This window comes from Aedes aegypti, chromosome 3 (genome assembly GCF_002204515.2).
Source record: "Aedes aegypti strain LVP_AGWG chromosome 3, AaegL5.0 Primary Assembly, whole genome shotgun sequence".
Lineage (NCBI taxonomy): Eukaryota > Metazoa > Arthropoda > Insecta > Diptera > Culicidae > Aedes > Aedes aegypti.
In genome coordinates, this window is record NC_035109.1 from 206,324,821 (window position 1) to 206,343,098 (window position 18,278).

At 38.5% G+C, this 18,278-nt stretch overlaps 1 protein-coding gene across 3 annotated transcripts in view; it reads right to left on the bottom strand.

Annotated features, from left to right (window-relative positions):
- The window catches only part of LOC5564778 (zinc finger protein 25), a 40,601-nt gene that overhangs the window by 14,657 nt on the left and 7,666 nt on the right, over positions 1-18,278 (bottom strand). For 2 of the 3 annotated variants that reach the window (XM_021855140.1, XM_001649061.2), the window contains exons 2-7: positions 17,829-18,143; positions 16,642-16,770; positions 4,309-4,369; positions 4,157-4,240; positions 3,733-3,871; positions 3,614-3,660 (exon numbers count right to left, since the gene is read on the bottom strand). In XM_021855140.1, coding sequence (XP_021710832.1) covers positions 3,614-3,660; positions 3,733-3,871; positions 4,157-4,240; positions 4,309-4,369; positions 16,642-16,770; positions 17,829-18,014 — 646 coding nt within the window. In that variant the 5' untranslated portion in view covers positions 18,015-18,143. The remainder of the gene's footprint in view (positions 1-3,613; positions 3,661-3,732; positions 3,872-4,156; positions 4,241-4,308; positions 4,370-16,641; positions 16,771-17,828; positions 18,144-18,278) is intronic. The other variant, XM_021855141.1, reaches the window with a different exon arrangement.

Consider the following 18,278-nt stretch of genomic DNA (forward strand, 5'->3'; position numbering starts at 1 on the left):
CATTCCAGTGCCTCTAACAAAATTCGTTTATGGTTTTTTTTCCTGGAAACCCTATAACAATTCCTCCAGGGGCTCATACGTCAGTTGTCCCAGTCCTTCGACAAGAATTCATCCACAGTTTCTACCAGTGCTGCATTTGAACGCGTTCCAGTTCAAATTTTTGAACGAGAGATCAAGTAAGCTTGAACATTGACCAGTTCAAAAATTTTAACTCGAAAGAAAAAATGAACGCGAAAGGAAAATTGTTTTCAGAGCAGATTTAAAACAAATTTATAAGCAGAAAGATTTCTAAAGATGTCAAGAGACGTTTAAGGTTCCATACATGGTGCGTGATATGAATTCAATGTAGTGTTTTTAAGTTTTGTGTTTCACTGTTCACTTTGAAATGCATTCAGATATATCCTATATGAACTGTGATGGTCCTCTCAAACCGGTTTCCAAAGCATTTCTGTTGCATGACTCGATATTTCCATGAGCCGACAATCCCTTTAGATATCGACTCATGGAGGTTTAGTTACAATAGGTACAAAAACATATTTCGATAGAAATATTTAGAACTGCACCTTAATAATATGACAAGGGAAAATAAAATCGTCCAGTATATTTTCAAATCCTATAATGGACAATATCTAAGGTAACCCAAATTAATACAAAATGAAAGCTGACAAAATTTGCTCATCAATCTTACATTTATTTGGAAAACATTCGCTGTAAAGTTTTCTAAACGTCACCATTTTCTTAACAGTAATTTACTACTCAAATGTGTTCGTCTGATACCTTGTTTTCAATCATTTTAAATAAACTAAATTCTTATTTTTTGCTATTTTTGTGATTTTTTAAATATTTTTATCGAATTTTTTCCTTCTGACAATTTAATACACCGTTGGAAGAACATCTTGGAGGGAATCCTAGAGGAATCAATGCTATGGAAGAATTACTGGATAAACTCCTGAAGGTCTTGCGACGTTCTTAAAAAGTTGAAAAATCTTTGAAAGAATTCCTCGTAGAATCTCTGGACTAGTTTCTGGAGTCAGCTTTAGACAATAAAATAGTTGGAATTCTTGAAGGTAGATACCTTCGACAAAATTCTTGGAGGAGTTCCTAAGAATTTCCGCAAAAAGAATATCCTAACGGCCTCTTGACGAAATCTTCGAAATAATGTCTAAAAGAACATCTGGGCAAACACATAAATTATGTTTTGCTGAAATTCCCGGAGAAAATCTAAAAAAATACATACGGTAATGCGAGCTGTCATAATAAGTATGTCACAAGAAATTGAAAAAAAAATTCGTCCAGTATATTTTTAAATCCTATAATGGACAATATCTGAAGTAACGCAACATTTGCTATAAAGTTTTCTAAACGTAACCATTTTCTTAACATTAATTTACTACTCAAATGTGTTTGTTTTCAATCATTTTAAATATACTAATTTCTTGGTTTTTGCTAGTTTTGTGATTTTAAATATTTTTATCGATTTTTTTTTCTGTCAATTTAATACACCGTTGGAGTAAATACAGTGTTAAACTTGTTATAGGGTGTCCCAGAAAGTATGGGCACGACTTTGGCAACGTGTATCACAAGATTTTATCCAACAAATAAATATTTTTGTATTTTGCATTGGGGTATTTAAAATGCTGCCTGTACAAAAATTGCTTGATAAAACAACCTTTTACATTGAAATTTTTAATTTTAGAATGTCAATTCATATCTAGCCAGCACATACCCTACTTTTGCGTTTTGATGAAACTTAAGTAAATCCTTCGATGTGATGAGTTCAAGTACATTGAATCTAAGACGTTCCACAAGATTTTTCGTTTTAAATTTTATTTGGCTTTGCTGGAAAACATTTGACAAAATGGTAAAATTCTAAATTTGTCTTCCCACATAAGATACATTAATAAAATCATAGCTATTCAGGTGTTTTGAACACAATTAAAAAGAATTAATTCCGATTTAGTTATGTCAAATATCTATACTTTTGGATAGGCATAAAAAATTTAGATTATTATATGTTTTAACGTATACATAAGGTCTTGATTCTGACCCTTTTAAAAATCGACCACAGCTGAAATCGAACTTCTAGTTTCTATTCAAATTTTGTATAGTTAAGTTCTTAATTTCCATTAGTGATAGTCTGATAATTTATCTAATTGGCAATGATAAATATATTTTTCAGATTTTCATTCTACATGCTTTATGACCTAGCACAAATTTCGTACAACAAAGTCGCTCAGATATAACGCGATTTGTGCAAAACTGATAAGTGTAGCTTGTAGAAATGTACCATCACCAAAAAACAGGTAGCGAAAAAATCGCTTAAATTGAAAGAGCACATTCAATTCGTCAATAGGTTCATGTAATTTTTTTTTTCTTAAAGCAGTTATAACATTTTAAACAGCCCCAATTTATAAATTATTGAATAGGGAAAGTGTACCATTTATGGCTATAGTGGTTCCCTATTTAGCCATATGTGTTTTCTCAAAAACTCCCCCATTTTGAATGTTTTAAGGTGATTATGAAACGAAGCCAAACTTTGAAATTTCGAGTGCACAAGACTGGAGAATTTGACAACAGTTTGCGTTGGAAAACAATCAAATTGCTTGCTTGCTGGTGGTGACCAATGGGATAAATTTTCAAAGCGGAGCGCTGTGTGGCTCTCAAGACTTGTGCTCTTGAAAATTTGAGGTGTGGCTTCGTTCTATAGTCACCTTCATCAGCATTCATTTCAAATCAAACTACTGTCATGCGCAGAATAATCAAAAAATTTAAAATAATAAAACTATCACGTATGGCGAAATAGGGAACCATTATGTCCATAACTGATACACCTACCCTACTCGATTATATTTTAAATTTTAACTAAATGTCTGAACGTGAAGCTGATAATTATTCATAGTTGAGGCATTTTAGTTAAGATTATTCTCTAACTTTATTTGTTTAAGCTGTATTCGCCGTTAGGCATCACGTCAGCTGGGAACCGTTAGATCACTGACCTAACGCACAGTACCTGAATACATTGCAAATACATTCTAATTCTATTTTTGGATCTGATTGCTACGTTTCCTCTGCGCAGCCGCCTCACACAGGTAGGGACGAAGAGCTCGTGGAAGTTTCTTGCTGCTGTTGTTAATCAGTCCATCGGGAGAACGGGGTTAGGATGTCCATTTTCATTTGTCGGTTGACAATTATCCGGATCAGTTAGAGCAGATGCTCTAGAAGACGTGTCGAATTTGCTTTTTAAGCGAATAGACGAACATTTGTTATGGGGGGGACTGGGAATCAAACCCATGACCATCCGCTTATGACGCGAACGTGCAGCCAACTAGGCCACGTTGACCTCCAATTTTAGTTAAGATTGACATTGTGATTTCGTTAGACTTCTGCCAACATCTCAATGCAGGTGGTCATATCGTTTTGAAAAGCAGTAACTATAGTATTTACTACAAAATAATAATGGTTAAAGATTCGTGCAACAAATATGGTTTTCATACTAAACATGAATCTCATTACAGTGATGTTAGTAAATGCTAAAAATGGCGACAAGCAACTTTGCACGTAATCAAGAAGCGATGATTTAGAGTAAATAAGTCAATAGGAAGTTCATACTAACGGTCGTGAACACGTTTGTGAATGTTTAGAGTCGATTTCTGTGAAAACCTACAAACAAGAGATGGAAATTGCGTTTTAAAAATTCGTTGGACAATGGTTTAACTTTTGAGGCCAGAGCACCTTTTGTCGCAACCTTCTCTGTCACAAGCGAAAGGACGTTCACCGGAGTGGGTTCGAAGATGGATTTCTAAATACGGTTTTCGGCCGAAAGATGCACTACACTGATTACACTGGAACGGTTTATGAATGCTCCAATATCCTGGAACAATAGTCGAAACAGAAAGAATACGAGAGAAACGTAATTAGTTGCTTGTCACCATTAGTCAGCCGTAAGTTTTATGAAATGTAACTTTGATGAAAGGACTTCTTTACATTTTATCATTGATTTAAAATGTGACTTTGTTTAGAAAGGATGTTTTAAATGAAAATATAATTTGTTCTAATTGATATTTCATTATGTACAAGCATCACAATATCAAAACGTAAAATGTTAATTAAACTGTTAAAGCAATACTTCTTAACGTGTTAGCAAATTTCTACTTACTCATATGAATTTTCTTGTGTGTGTTCAATGAAGATTTCTGACTAAAGCGTTTAAGACACACATCGCAAGAGAATGGTCGTTCACCTGTAATATAAAATTAATTAGTTTGAGACAGCGTTTGGTAATACATTTAATGCAATGTCAATCGTTACCTGTGTGAGTTCGCATATGAACTTCAAGATAAGGTTTCCTACAAAATGCAGCATCGCATACCTGGAAAGAGTTTAAATGTTACTTGTTAATGTTCAGAATGTCAATCATTGCGTACACTTTGTAGAATATCTAAAACTTTCAACAATAAAATTATCTATTGTCTTTATATAAATTTGTTGAACTCTTGAATAAAAACATCTGATTGCCAAACCGATTTATGGACATGTTTCTTTCTTAGTCTAATTAAGGAACCTAAAGCCGTTCTTGTCACACTAGTATTGTAGTTACCACACAATATTCAGTACTGACAATTTGATAGGAAAAACATCATCGTTTTACTAATTTTCCAAAACAATTTTTTCGCTCAAAATTGAAGAATCTATCTTTGTTTTACACTTGCCAGGGCAAGTGATCCATTAGTTGTGGGTGTTCCTATAGTTGTGGTAGTGCCATTTAAGCTAATTTAATTGAATTAGCTTCAGATCCGACACATTCGGATTGATGAACCATCCCCAACGGATGACTTCAAACTTGTCGTACACTGCGTAACAAAAGGCCTTCCGCTGATTGTAGACAGTGATGCCAATGCTCATCACATCATCTGGGGCAGCTCAGATATCAATTTGAGAGGCTCCAGTCTGATGGAATACTTAAATAGTAAGATTACTTAACATAGACAATCGCCCAACCTTCATGGTATCTACTAGAGAAAAATTGTTGAACATAACGCTCTGCTCGAATAGGCCAGGGGAAGTGGTTCACCTAGAGTGAATTTCTGTCAAAGAAAAAGTAGATTTTGTATGAGATTTGACAGAAAAATGAATGACAAGTTCATCCACTTCTCCTGCCCTATAGAACCAGTCACGAGTTGACGAATTGACATGTATGAGAAAAGAGATGAGAAATCATCGCTACATCTTCTTTGAACATTCAAATGTAACTGCGCCGACTTTGCGTTTTGGCAATCCCCAGTCAATAAACTAGGGACTCTACACTGAATTGGTTGCGACCAAATCTCATGGAATATTCTCCGTCCATTGAAAATCCAAGTGATTTGGATGATGCCGTTGATACTACAACATCCTACATTATGGAAGCTTTTGAAGAAGCATGTCCTCTGCGATCTGTGAAGACTACAAAAGGGACTCCATAGTGGAATTCCGATCTGACTAGACTAAGGAAACAAAGTAGAAGGAGTTGGAACAGACGCCGTTTAACTGGATCAGAGTCGTTCAAGTTGGCTCGCAAGGCTAACAAGAAGGCTCTTCGTTCTGCTGAACGATCCGGCTGGAAAAACCTTTATACGTTTATTCAATACACACTTCCCCGGATGTGTCGACATAGCATCTACGGATAAACCAAATGTCTTTTCATGTAGTTACGAGTCTCTGGCCTTGGCTTGCAATATCGTAAAGGATGGCAAAAAATCGCCTCTAGCAACTAACAACATAATATTTGAATGGTCTAAGAGGGCCGTCGCTCTTGCAGAAGCATGATTTGAACAGCTCCTCACGCGCGCATAGTAAGGATATATGGAGCATCCGATGCACTGTTTGTCGCGGGACAAACTGTTTGTCGGATGTTGTAACAAGTCGAGATAATTTTTCTCCCAAACCATACCCGATTGACTTTCGGATCAGAAATGGTATACCAGAAGGCAGATCGCGTAATAACAATTATAAAATCCTCCAAAAGTTATGACTTTGGTTTGCGAACAATTGATCGTTAGCAAACATCTTCTTCTTCTTCTTTGCTCTGGTTGAGCCGTTAGAACAGCTCGTTTGAGGGTCAGTCATAGTTGACTATATGCCCTGTGTCATCTGCATCCGTCCGTGACTGTTGCTGGCGTTCGTTACAATTTACAGTGTTTTACAAAGTTGCAAATTTCTTTGTAGAGAGATATACTCTGTAGTACTTCTACTAGTGTCCTGTAGGATCGGTCAAATTCGTAGTGCATCCTGATGTTGCCGTATTTCGGGCAGTCCATAATGACATGGTCTGCTGTTTCAGCCTCCTGACATAAATCGCATGTTTCGTCGTCCAAAATTTTCATTCGCGCCAACCAGTAGCGTGAATAGTTGTGTCCGGTCATTAAACGGTTTATCAGCCGAACTTCTTTGCCGGTTAGGTTCTTCCCGTGGAACCAGCCGGCTGCTTGGGCACGTCAGGAGTTAATCATCAATATTAACCCATATCCGCCCAGCGTCCTAAAAATAGGACAGAAGCCCCGAACGCCCAGCGTCCTATAAATAGGACAGTACTTGTAGTGCAAATATCTTGAAAATACAGAGGATTAGGAGAAAACTGTCTTCTGCAAAGTTGATCACAGGACTGCTGACTTCCACTTGGTAACTATTTTAATTCAGAATTAACTCACCAGGTGGCGCACAGACGCCAAAAAATGTCGCATTTATAAGCAACATATGAAACAACTTTCCAGCGTACAAATATTTGCTTCGTTTATATCTCAGTCCAGCGATGAGATACAAAATTGATGTCTTCGACAAAGTTGAACAACTAAATAATAGCTATTCGCATAGAACCTTACAAATTCGGAAAACACTCCCAAGATGGCGCTAGTGAGCCAAAACTTTATTTGCTTATAACTTAGCCCGGTTATGAGATACAAAAATGGTGTCTTCGACAAAGTTGAACAACTAAATAATACCTATTCGCATAGAACCTTACAAATTCGGAAAACACTCCCAAGATGGCGCTAGTGAGCCAAAACTTTATTTGCTTATATCTTAGCCCAGTTATGAGATACAAAAATGGTGTCTTCGACAAAGTTGAACAACTAAATAATACCTATTCGCATAGAACCTTACAAATTCGGAAAAACACTCCCAAGATGGCGCTAGTGAGCCAAAATTTTATTTGCTTATATCTTAGCCCGGTTATGAGATACAAAAATGGTGTCTTCGACAAAGTTGAACAACTAAATAATACCTATTCGCATAGAACCTTACAAATTCGGAAAAACACTCCCAAGATGGCGCTAGTGAGCCAAAATTTTATTTGCTTATATCTTAGCCCGGTTATGAGATACAAAAATGGTGTCTTCGACAAAGTTGAACAACTAAATAATACATATTCGCATAGAATCTTATAAATACGGAAAACACTCCCAAGATGGCGCTAGTGGCCAAAACTTTATTTGCTTATATCTTAGCCCAGTTATAAGATACAAAAATGGTGTCTACGACAAAGTTGAACAACTAAATAATACCTATTCGCATTGAACCTTATAAATTCGAAAAACACTCCCAAGATGGCGCTAGTGTGCCAAAACTTTATTTGCTTATATCTTAGCCCAGTTATGAGATACAAAAATGGTGTCTTCGACAAAGTTGAACAACTAAATTATACCTATTCGCATAGAACCTTACAAATTTGGAAAACACTCCCAAGATGGCGCTAGCGAGCCAATGCTTTATTTGCTTATATCTTAGTTCAGTTATGAGATACAAAAATGGTGTTGAACAACTAAATAATACCTATTCGCATAGAACCTTATAAATTCGAAAAACACTCCCAAGATGGCGCTAGTGTGCCAAAACTTTATTTGCTTATATCTTAGTTCAGTTATGAGATACAAAATTGGTGTCTTCGATAAAGTTGATCAACTAAATGAGAACTATTCGCCTAAAACCTTATTTGTTCGGAAAACATTCTGTTACGTGAGAAATGTGTTATGAACCCCTGTGCACTGTCATGTTTGTGTCTGTCATTCTTCGTGTGTTTTATGTATGCGCCATTGCTGTCGAAATATGAATATCAAAACAAAGATTATGAAAACAAGATGCAGCACGGGCGCGAAGGAACCTCCTTTTGTTCCTCTGTGTAAAACACCGAAGTTGTAAGTACTAATTAGACATTATTGTATATACTAAAACTAAACGACAAATATATTACAGCTTTACAGCATAGGCTAATAAAACTAAGTTCGCGTTTTATTACCTTGCTAAAAGGTCGGTGCCCAACGTTGGTGTTTTCAACACACTCAAAAGATGGCGCTAATGGTCGAACATTTTGATTGTTTGTATCTCAGTTCAGTGATGAGATACAACATTGGTGTCTTCGACAAATGTGTTCAACTGAATGAGATCTATTCGCCCGAAAACTTATTAGTTCAGAAAACATTCACTGGATTGCACTAGTGGGCAAATATTGTATTTGCTTGCATCTAAGTTTTGTTATGAGATACAAAATTGTTGTCTTCGACAATGTTGAACAACTAAATGATACTTAGTCAGATAAAACCTTATAACACTCACAAGATGGCGCTAGTGGGCAAAGATTGTATTTGCTCATATCTCAGTCAAGTGATTAGATACAAAGTTTGTGTCATGGACAATGTTGAACAACTTAATGAATCCTATTCGCCTAAAACCAAATTAGTTCGGAAAACACTCACAAGGTGGCGCTAATGGTCAAATATTTTATTTTTTTTTTTATATCAGTCCAGCGATGAGACTGAAAAAAACCAAACTCTCTAAATTGGTATCTTCGACAAAAGTGTTCAACTAAATGGGATCTATTCGCCCAGAAACATAGTAGTTTGGGAAATTCTCCCAAGGTCGCGCTAGTAGACAAACATATTTGCTTTTATCTCAATCTAGAGATTGGATACGAAGTTAGTGTTTTTGACAAAGTTGGAGAACTGAATGAGACCTATTCGCCTGGAAACTTATTACTTCGGAAATCATCTAAATGGCACTACTGGGCACAAATTTTATTCGTTTATATATCAGTCCACTGATTAAATCCAAAGAAAACTATTCGCCTTAACCATTCTTAGTTCGGAAGTTATTCTCATGATTGAAGTCCAGTGATGAAAAAATTGGTATCTTCGAAAACGATGATCAACTAAAGGAGATATTTTCGCAAAAAAAAAACATATTAGCTGGGAATTGTTGTTATGTGCGAAACATCAAGGAAACAACCAATAAGAAATTGGTCAGCCTGGATCAAAACAATGGATACTTACTATTGATCCGAGCAACAATCGCTTATTTCGGATGCAATGCTCCTTACATTTTTAGATGAACCTTGACACCATTTAGATCTTTTAATCTTTTGAAGGGAGTAAAGAACGAAAAAACCGACAAATTGATTTATCCATCCATGAACTGAACTCCAAGGGTGAAGGGCGGCTGTCAAATGAGAGTAAAATTGAATAGCCGCCAACCTAAGTCCAGAACCAGTTTTATGACTTAAACGTGGAAAAGTAAAAATTATTTTTCGCAAAATTACAGGTAATAAATGCGCTTGAAAGAAATTGTTTACAAGCAGTTACTTACTACGCGCTACGTTGTTGCCAATTTAATCAGAAAATTCTACCTCATTCCCAAAATGAATGTTTTCGAGAAAATTGATTACGCCTTCACCATTGTTTGGTCGTAGTTTTGTATGGTTGTTTACTTTTTAGAACCAGCGACACGTTGAGGTAGCAGTAAAGAGCCTTCTTTGCTGATCTCACTAAGACCAAGAACTGTGACATTTGAGCGGGCACGTTTCAGTATGCTCCCCAGGTATTCTGGCCAGCTCTAGTGTCAAAAATCTTGGACCACGTGGATTCAGTTCTATCGGTGAATAAGACTATATGCATCAATGATGCAGTAACTTCAACCTTATAGCCGAATAATGTTGGCTTCAAGTATTCACATCTGTAAAGCATGTAATAGTTGGAGTCCAATATTTGACTGAAGAACTAACTTTTGATCAGCACTAATGAAATTCTGATATTGCAAATCTATATATTTCGATCGCTGTCAGATCCGAGCCACATATACTAATAACTTGACCCAGAAAAAAATATTTTGATAGTTATGTTTCTATTATCAGCTGGCAAGTTTTATATAATCTTTTTGAAGACTATTTTGAAACATCTGTAGGTTTTTTTCTAAATCAAAATATTTGATGTAAGATTTTATTTTGTTTTTTGGTATAAATAAGTGTGCATAATTGTACATGTACATGTATGGAAATGTATGTATGTCTGTATCTTTCTTACGTGGTAGAGCAGAAAATTGAATTGAAGTCACTAAATGATTTGATTCTGGCATGAACCTTTCGCCTCTGAAATTTTTATTCTTTATGTTGCAATTTCTTTATCAGGGTACGTCCATAAATTACGTCACGCAAAGTTTTGCCATATTCATCCTCCTCAATTTTCCTCTGTTTCACACTGTTTGTATGCATTCCAATTTTTATACGGGTAGTCACGTTTCATTGTAACCCCCTCCTTCCAGTTCTGTACGTGGCGTAATTTATGAATTACCCCACACCAGCAGTTTTTTTCAACTTGTTTACATTGTAATGGGTCTAACTGCATGAAAATATATTTGATTAATCTCGAAAATAAACTTATAGAACAGCTAGATATGGACGACACACTTTAAAGAATTTTTTTGGATCCCCACCATAGACTTGATTTTTTTTGGTGAAATAAGGTTTAATTTATGGGAATACGACTATGAATAACAAAAACGGAGCTGAATTCCAATTGTGAGATACCTTGGGCGTTAACGGGTTAACCTCCTTTTCCCGAGCAGCCTAGATAGCCGCGTAGTGTCGGTAGCGGTTTTTTTCAACTGGCTAAGAATTAACACTACGGACTGCCTGTTCCGGTGGTAAAAGTCCACCTCACAGGTGACCCCTAATTTATGCTGTGATGCGTACCGTGCCTAGGAATGAATGGTTAGGGGGGTCTAAATAAAACCTAACCGCTAACGGAGCCTGTGGGGTACCAGGGCGCCCTCCACAGTATTGAGTCCTTCCTGTGCTACCCGGAGCAATGGTGCAGGTGACCTTGTGTTTCTCCGAGATAATCGGCTGCCCTTCTTCAGTCTCTATCCTGAGGCTTAATAAGGGTGGGATTATGAATATGTTGACATTTAATTTAAATTATCACCTATATGGATTCGCATTATGCGTTTTACACAGTGTATTCTGTGCTCTTTCGCCTTTGGCGACTTTAAATAGATACCGATCTGGTTTTTTCGTTGCTGGTCTTTTCCGTGCTGAGATTGCAAAAAGCTTAATCCTGCTAAGTTTGGGTAGTGGCTACGGTTAGGTTAGCTCAGATCAATCTTCAGCATAAAAGAACAGCAACGATCAATCTTTGCAGACTCATGCAAATGGTGCAGCCCAAGTGGCGCTAGTTCAAGAACCCTACTTTCGTAGAGGGAACTTCTATCTAGGTAACCTTGTGGACCCAGTTTTTGCTACTTTCAGCAAACCTGAAATGGCAAACTCGCGCTCCATGCCTGCGCATGCGTGCTCGTTAATAAAGCAATCGTTGCTACACTCATTTCTGAGTTAACTACTAGAGATGTATGCGCTGTCACAATCGATGTTTCTGTTGGTGACCTCAACAGGAAAACGTCTATTGTTCGGTATATTTACCACATGATGAACCATCCCCAACGGATGACTTCAAACGAGTTGTCGTACACTGCGTAACAAAAGGCCTTCCGCTGATTGTGGGCAGTGATGCTAATGCTCATCACATCATCTGGGGCAGCTCAGTTATCAATTTGAGAGGCTCCAGTCTAATGGAATACTTAAGTAGTACAGACCTTGGATTACTTAACATAGGCAATCGCCCAACCTTCATGGTTTCTAATAGAAAAGAAGTGTTAGACATAACGCTCTGCTCGAATAGAATCAGTCACGAGTTGACGAATTGGCATGTATCAGATGAGGAATCATTATATGATCATCGCTACATCTTCTTTGAACATTCAAATGTGACTGCGCAGATTTTGCGTTTCAGGAATCCTGGTCAACAAACTGGGCGACCAAATTTCATGGATATTCTCCGTCCATTGAAAATCCAAGTGATCTGGATGATGCCGTTGATACTACAACATCCTACATTATGGAAGCTTTTGAAGAAGCATGTCCTCTGCGGTCTGTAAAGACTACAAGAGGGACCCCATGGTGGAATTCCGATCTGACTAGACTCAGGAAACAATGTAGAAGGAGTTGGAACAGACGCCGTTCAGCTGGATCAGAGTCGTTCAAGTCGGCTCGCAAGGCTTACAAGAAGGCTCTTCGTTCTGCTGAACGATCCGGCTGGAAAAACCTTCGTACAAATGTTTCCAGTTTGAGTGAAGTCAGTCGGCTGAACAAAATCCTTGCAAAATCTAAGGATTTCCAAGTGAACGAAATTCGCTTACCTAATGGTGACTTTACTTCCTCCGATGAAGAAGTTTTAGAATGTTTATTCAATACACACTTCCCCGGATGTGTGGACATAGCATCTACGGATGAACCAAATGTCTTTTCATGTAGTTACGAGTCTCTGGCCTCGGCTCGCAGTATTGTAACTACTGAATCGATTCAATGGGCACTTAATAGTTTTGCTCCTTTCAAATCTCCAGGAGCGGATGGGATTTATCCTGTTCTGCTCCAAAAGGGATTTGAGTTTATCAAACATGTTTTGAAACAGCTACTTGTAAGCAGTTTTGCTACCGGGTACATTCACAGATCCTGGCGTGATATTACTGTAAAGTTTATCCCGAAAGGAGGACGTGCGTCGTATGAAGAAGCGAAGAGTTTTAGACCAATCAGTCTGACCTCTTTTCTTCTGAAATGTCTGGAACGCATTATCGATCATCACATCCGTGATGTTTATTTGGCAAACATGCCTCTTCATGTGAATCAACATGCTTACCAATCTGGAAAGTCCACTGTGACTCTCTTACACAAAGTTGTTTACGATATCGAGAAAGCATTCGCTCAGAAGCAATCCTGCTTGGGTGTTTTCTTGGATATTGAGGGTGCCTTTGATAACGTGTCTTTCGATGCCATATAGGAAGCCGCACGAAACCATGGGCTACCTACAATGATTACCAATTGGATTCATCAAATGCTCAAAAACCGACATCTCTTCTCGACATTGCGTCAAGCAGCGATTCGAAAATTGAGTGTTTGCGGATGCCCCCAAGGGGGAGTCTTATCACCACTTTTGTGGAATCTCGTAGCAGATACGCTATTGAGGCAACTCAATAATTGCGCTTTTCCAACTTATGGATTTGCCGACGACTATCTATCTTTGATAGTTGGTATGTGCATAAGCACCCTATTCGACCTGATGCAAAGTACACTTCAGGTAGTCGAGAGTTGGTGTCGCCAATATGGCCTTTCGGTTAACCCAAATAAAACATCTATTGTTCTTTTTACGGAAAGACGAAACCGCGATGGAATTCGACCTTTAAGTCTTTTTGGCACTGAGATTAATGTGACTGATCAAGTAAAGTATGTCGGAGTCATTCTAGATTCCAAACTTTCATGGACACCTCACATTGATTTCAGAGTCAAAAAAGCTTGCATGGCCTTCGGTCAATGCCGGCGATCCTTTGGTAAAACTTGGGGCCTCAAACCCAAATATATCAAATGGATTTACACAACAGTTGTTCGACCAATATTGGCATATGGATGTCTTGTGTCGTGGCAAAAGGGTGAAGTGAGAATAATCCAGTCAAAAATGGGCCATCTGCAAAGGATGTGCTTGATGGCGATGTCTGGTGCGTTCTCTACAACTCCCACAGCAGCGCTCAAGGCCCTTTTCGACGTTGCGCCACTACACATACATCTTAAACAAGAAGCACTTTCTTGCTCTTACCGTTTGTGGGTACTGGATCTACTGGAGAAAAATCCAGTGAATCGTAGATCTACACACACTTCGTTGTTTCCACTTTTGGTGAATTGGGACAAAATTGCCCTTGCTCCAAGTGATCTCACAATTGCTTGTCACTTTCCTTACAGGACATTTACCACACAATTCCCTTCACGGGAAGAGTGGACGTCTGGCTATTTGGAAAGAAGTATATCTAACAATATAGTATGTTACACTGATGGCTCCCTTCTTGAAGGTAGAGCTGGTGCAGCTGTATATTCTCGTGAGGTAAGGCTGAATCAGTTTTACTCACTTGGTAGAAACTGCACCGTTTTTCATGCGGAAATATTTGCTCTTATGTGTGGAGTGCCATTAGCACTTCAACAGCGCGTAATGAGTAAAGTCATATACTTCTGTTCAGATAGTCAGGCTGCTATAAAAGCTCTTGCTTCGGCCAACTCAAGGTCGAAGCTTGTTATCGCATGAGGAACTGAATTCAGTCAACTCCGTAAACCTTGTATGGGTACCTGGCCATTCTTCCATCGCTGGAAATAATTTGGCTGATGAGCTAGCTCGCGATGGAGCATGACTTCAATGGCCCTGAGCCAGATATTCCAATTTCGAAGTGCAGGGTGAAGCTTCAGATAAATTCTTAGACGGCAACGCAGCACAAGGAATATTGGAATAGTTTGGAGTCGTGTCATCGAACAAAATTGTACATTACTGAGCCATCTCCAAGGGCGGCGAAGTATTTAACAAATCTGTCAAATCAGAATTGCAGTCTCTTGGTCAGAGCGTTGACAGGCCACTGCCGACTCATTTATCACATGGCAAATATTCAGCGTGCTGATTATGGAACTTCGTGTCACCTGATATGTAACTGTCCAGTTTTTGCGCAAATGCGATTCCAATTATTTGGTAAACACTTATTAAGTGAAACTGATTTCAGAAGCCTGAATCTTCAGGACATTCTATTATTCTCAACCCGCTGTGGTAATGAGTTATAGGCTCTCTTTACGCTCATGCGTTTTGCAGTGTCCTTTTTGCTGTTCGCTGTTCGAACCCATAGTGGTATGGAGCTACAAGCTCTCATTTCGCTTATGCGATCTTCCCTCTGCAAGGGACCCCATCCCTATTTCCTCCCATTTTACCTTTCCCTTTCCTCTCCCATCGGGTAGATGATGAAATAGGCTAACATATGGCGATGGCACAAATCTCCCAACTGGTGGGGAACGTGCCTTTGGAGCCGGCCTTCTGATACCTGATACATCAACCAATAGAAAAATAGAAAAACTATGTTTTCTGATAGGTTTATCGCCTCTAACTTATTTTCTTACGACTAAATTACTAAATCAAGCATCTTTGGCGATGATGCTGCAGCAAGGTATACCCGTCAAAATGTGGAACAATAAACAAACAAAAGCGAATGCGGGAAACCCATCTATTCCGGGGATAAAAACGTCTCCTGGAAGAGCAGCTTTATCGTTTTCAAGTAACACGTAAGTTTTACAAGAAACTATACGCATCCTGAAAAGGCTTTGTGCCGAGATAAATATGGAGGTATCTTGACGAACGAACGTGAGGTGATTGAAAGGTGGAAGCACCACTACGATGAATATTGAATGAGGCAGAGGAGGAAGACCAAGGCAGCAGGAGGAATGGCTTTATCGGTGCGACGGATGAGGGAGACGTGCCAACTCTCACAATAGGTCAGAACATCAAAGCAGCTGGGAAGGATGGCATTGGACCGAACTTATTAAAATCGGCCCGGCTAAAGACCCGGCTACTTGTCGGCACCGATTGATAGCCAGAATCTAGTATACATAACAGTTACTACAGGAGCACAAGAAGGGAGTAAAATAACCAATAAAAAAGGTTGACAAAAGTGCTTTCTCAGATCATCTTCTGCCGTCTATCGCCATGCCATGCCGTAACGCCTGAACCTACCCCCCCCCTTCCTTTCGAGAGTTATGTAGTTTGTGGACGGCGCATGACACGTGCACAATGTTCGAGGAGAACCTACAAGCGAACGACGTGTGCTTAGGACGATCTTTGACGCAGTATGTGAGAACGGCGTATGGAGGAGAAGAATAAACCACGAGCTTGCGCAACTCTACGGTGAACCCAGAATGTCGCCAAAGCTGGAAGGATGCTATGGGCAAGACACGTTGTGAAAATACCAGACAACAATCACGCAAAAATTGTGTTCATTTCGAATCGGACTGGTACAAGGTGCAACGAACTAGGTGGTTTGACCAACTGGAGCACGATCTTGGAAGTGTGGGACAAGCAGCCATGGACCGAGTTTGTTAGCGCAACGATGGGGCATGTCTGGAAGGACGTAACGCCAACAAAAGTAAGTGGAGTAAATTTCTTTTGAAAATTGGTCACCTGCTTATAGAAATGTTACTTGGGAGACCTCAACTCCCCAAAAAAAATCAGTCTTTAAAAATACATTTGTGCCACACAATGTCAGATAGAAGCTTTTTCAAAAAATTCCTCAAATGGCTATTCTTCTTCAAAATTATGATGACGAACATAAGAAAATATCTGATGCCTTAAATATTTGTATATGGGTTAGGGAGTGGAGGTCCTCCAAAGGATATTTCAGAAATCAAATGACCAAAAATCACAAAATACAAGTATTTTTTTTTCAGTTATGCCCCTGCAATGAACATTATTTAATTCTTTCTACAATACTTACCGTACAAGCGAATGGTTTCGTTCCCGAATGGAGTTTCATGTGCACATAATAGCTGCTCGGGGAAGATAATGTTTTGCCACAAACTTTGCATGTTTGCCTTTTACTTCGGCTTGGTGCGGTGGAATGACTCTGGAATGGATAACAATGATTCTATTAGAAGCAAACATAGATAAATTTCAATCTCTTTGAAGCACTCTCACTGTACTGAATACTAAACAGCAGGTCATAAATTCTATCACATGCCCATTAGACTGATACAAATTTTGAAATTTTTGCTCCCCTATGCTTAAACGGTGTAAATAATGATAAAAATCATTCTCCCAAAATTTGAAGTGATTTGGAAGATATTTGGTTGTGCACACGCCATTTGAAGTTTATATGGAAATTACTATGGAAAAGGCAAAGCTTTTGTGTTCAGTGAACAAGCTCCTCTTATGTGAAATCTTCCCAGCTACAACTTTGCCGAAGACTGCATTTTGATGGGACGTGAGGATAATTTGTTATTATTGATGATAAAGTCTAAATCATGCTGAGATGATCATTCAATTACTTTTAGAGCAACACTGCTGTTTTGCTGTAGAACATAGTAGCCTGGATTACTTTGATCTATTCTACCCACCAGGAGTAGCACTGTTGCCTGCCGGGCAGTTGGTTAAGCATGTAAAATGCATACCCAGTTTATGATTATGACTAGCAATTTATCCTGACGTCCAATCAAAATGTGGTCTTCGGCAAAGTTGAAAGGATTTCACATGAGAAGATTGTGTTCACTTTCCCATGAAACTTTATGACGAAGAGATAGAGGGCTGAACACAAAAGGATGGCGTTTTCCATAGTAATCTCCATATAAACTTCAAATGGCCAGTGCACAGTCAAATTTCTTCCGATTCATTTCAAACTTTGGGAGGATGCTATTTACCATAATATAAGTCGTTTGAGCATAGGGGAGCCAAATATTTCTATGAGAGGGGGAAGAAGTTTCTTACATTCTCTTAAGTACTTAGGTAACTATTGCATGTACTGATATTTAGTGTTAAAATGTTCAAAGTAAGTCAAAAATCGTAGTTATGTTATTTTTTTTAGTAAACTGTCCTTAAATTGGACATGTTTAGACAACACATATTTAAATTAGAGCTAACATAACCAACATTAAAGGGTTTAAATGTTTGCGGTACAGAAATACTTACATTAACAGGTTGGGTCGGAACAACTGGTTCATTACTGGTGACGACTGGCTTGCTCTCATTAACGGCTATTACGGTTTGTTGGGTTTGGTCAGTGCGAGTGGCTGTTGTAATTGGTGTCTGGGCACCCTGGGGTGGTGGATAAGCGGTGTAGAATCCCATTGGTTCGGTTTTTATTTGTTCGAACATACTAATTGTCGCTAAAATCTCACTAGTAGGGGGTACAGGCAATCGCCCGACCCCCCAATGACTAGGAAAGCTAATCTTGAACTGAAGATCCTTTATTCCATGGTGTAACTGTTGGTGATTTTATCCAAGCTGAAAATAGTTGAAATATCCATAATTAGTTGTTAACTCAAATTATTGTCGGAATAAAAATACATTAATTTTTATACAAATCCCATACTTTCCATCAGGTTAACTGAAGAAAGAAATATACTATTCACAATTAAA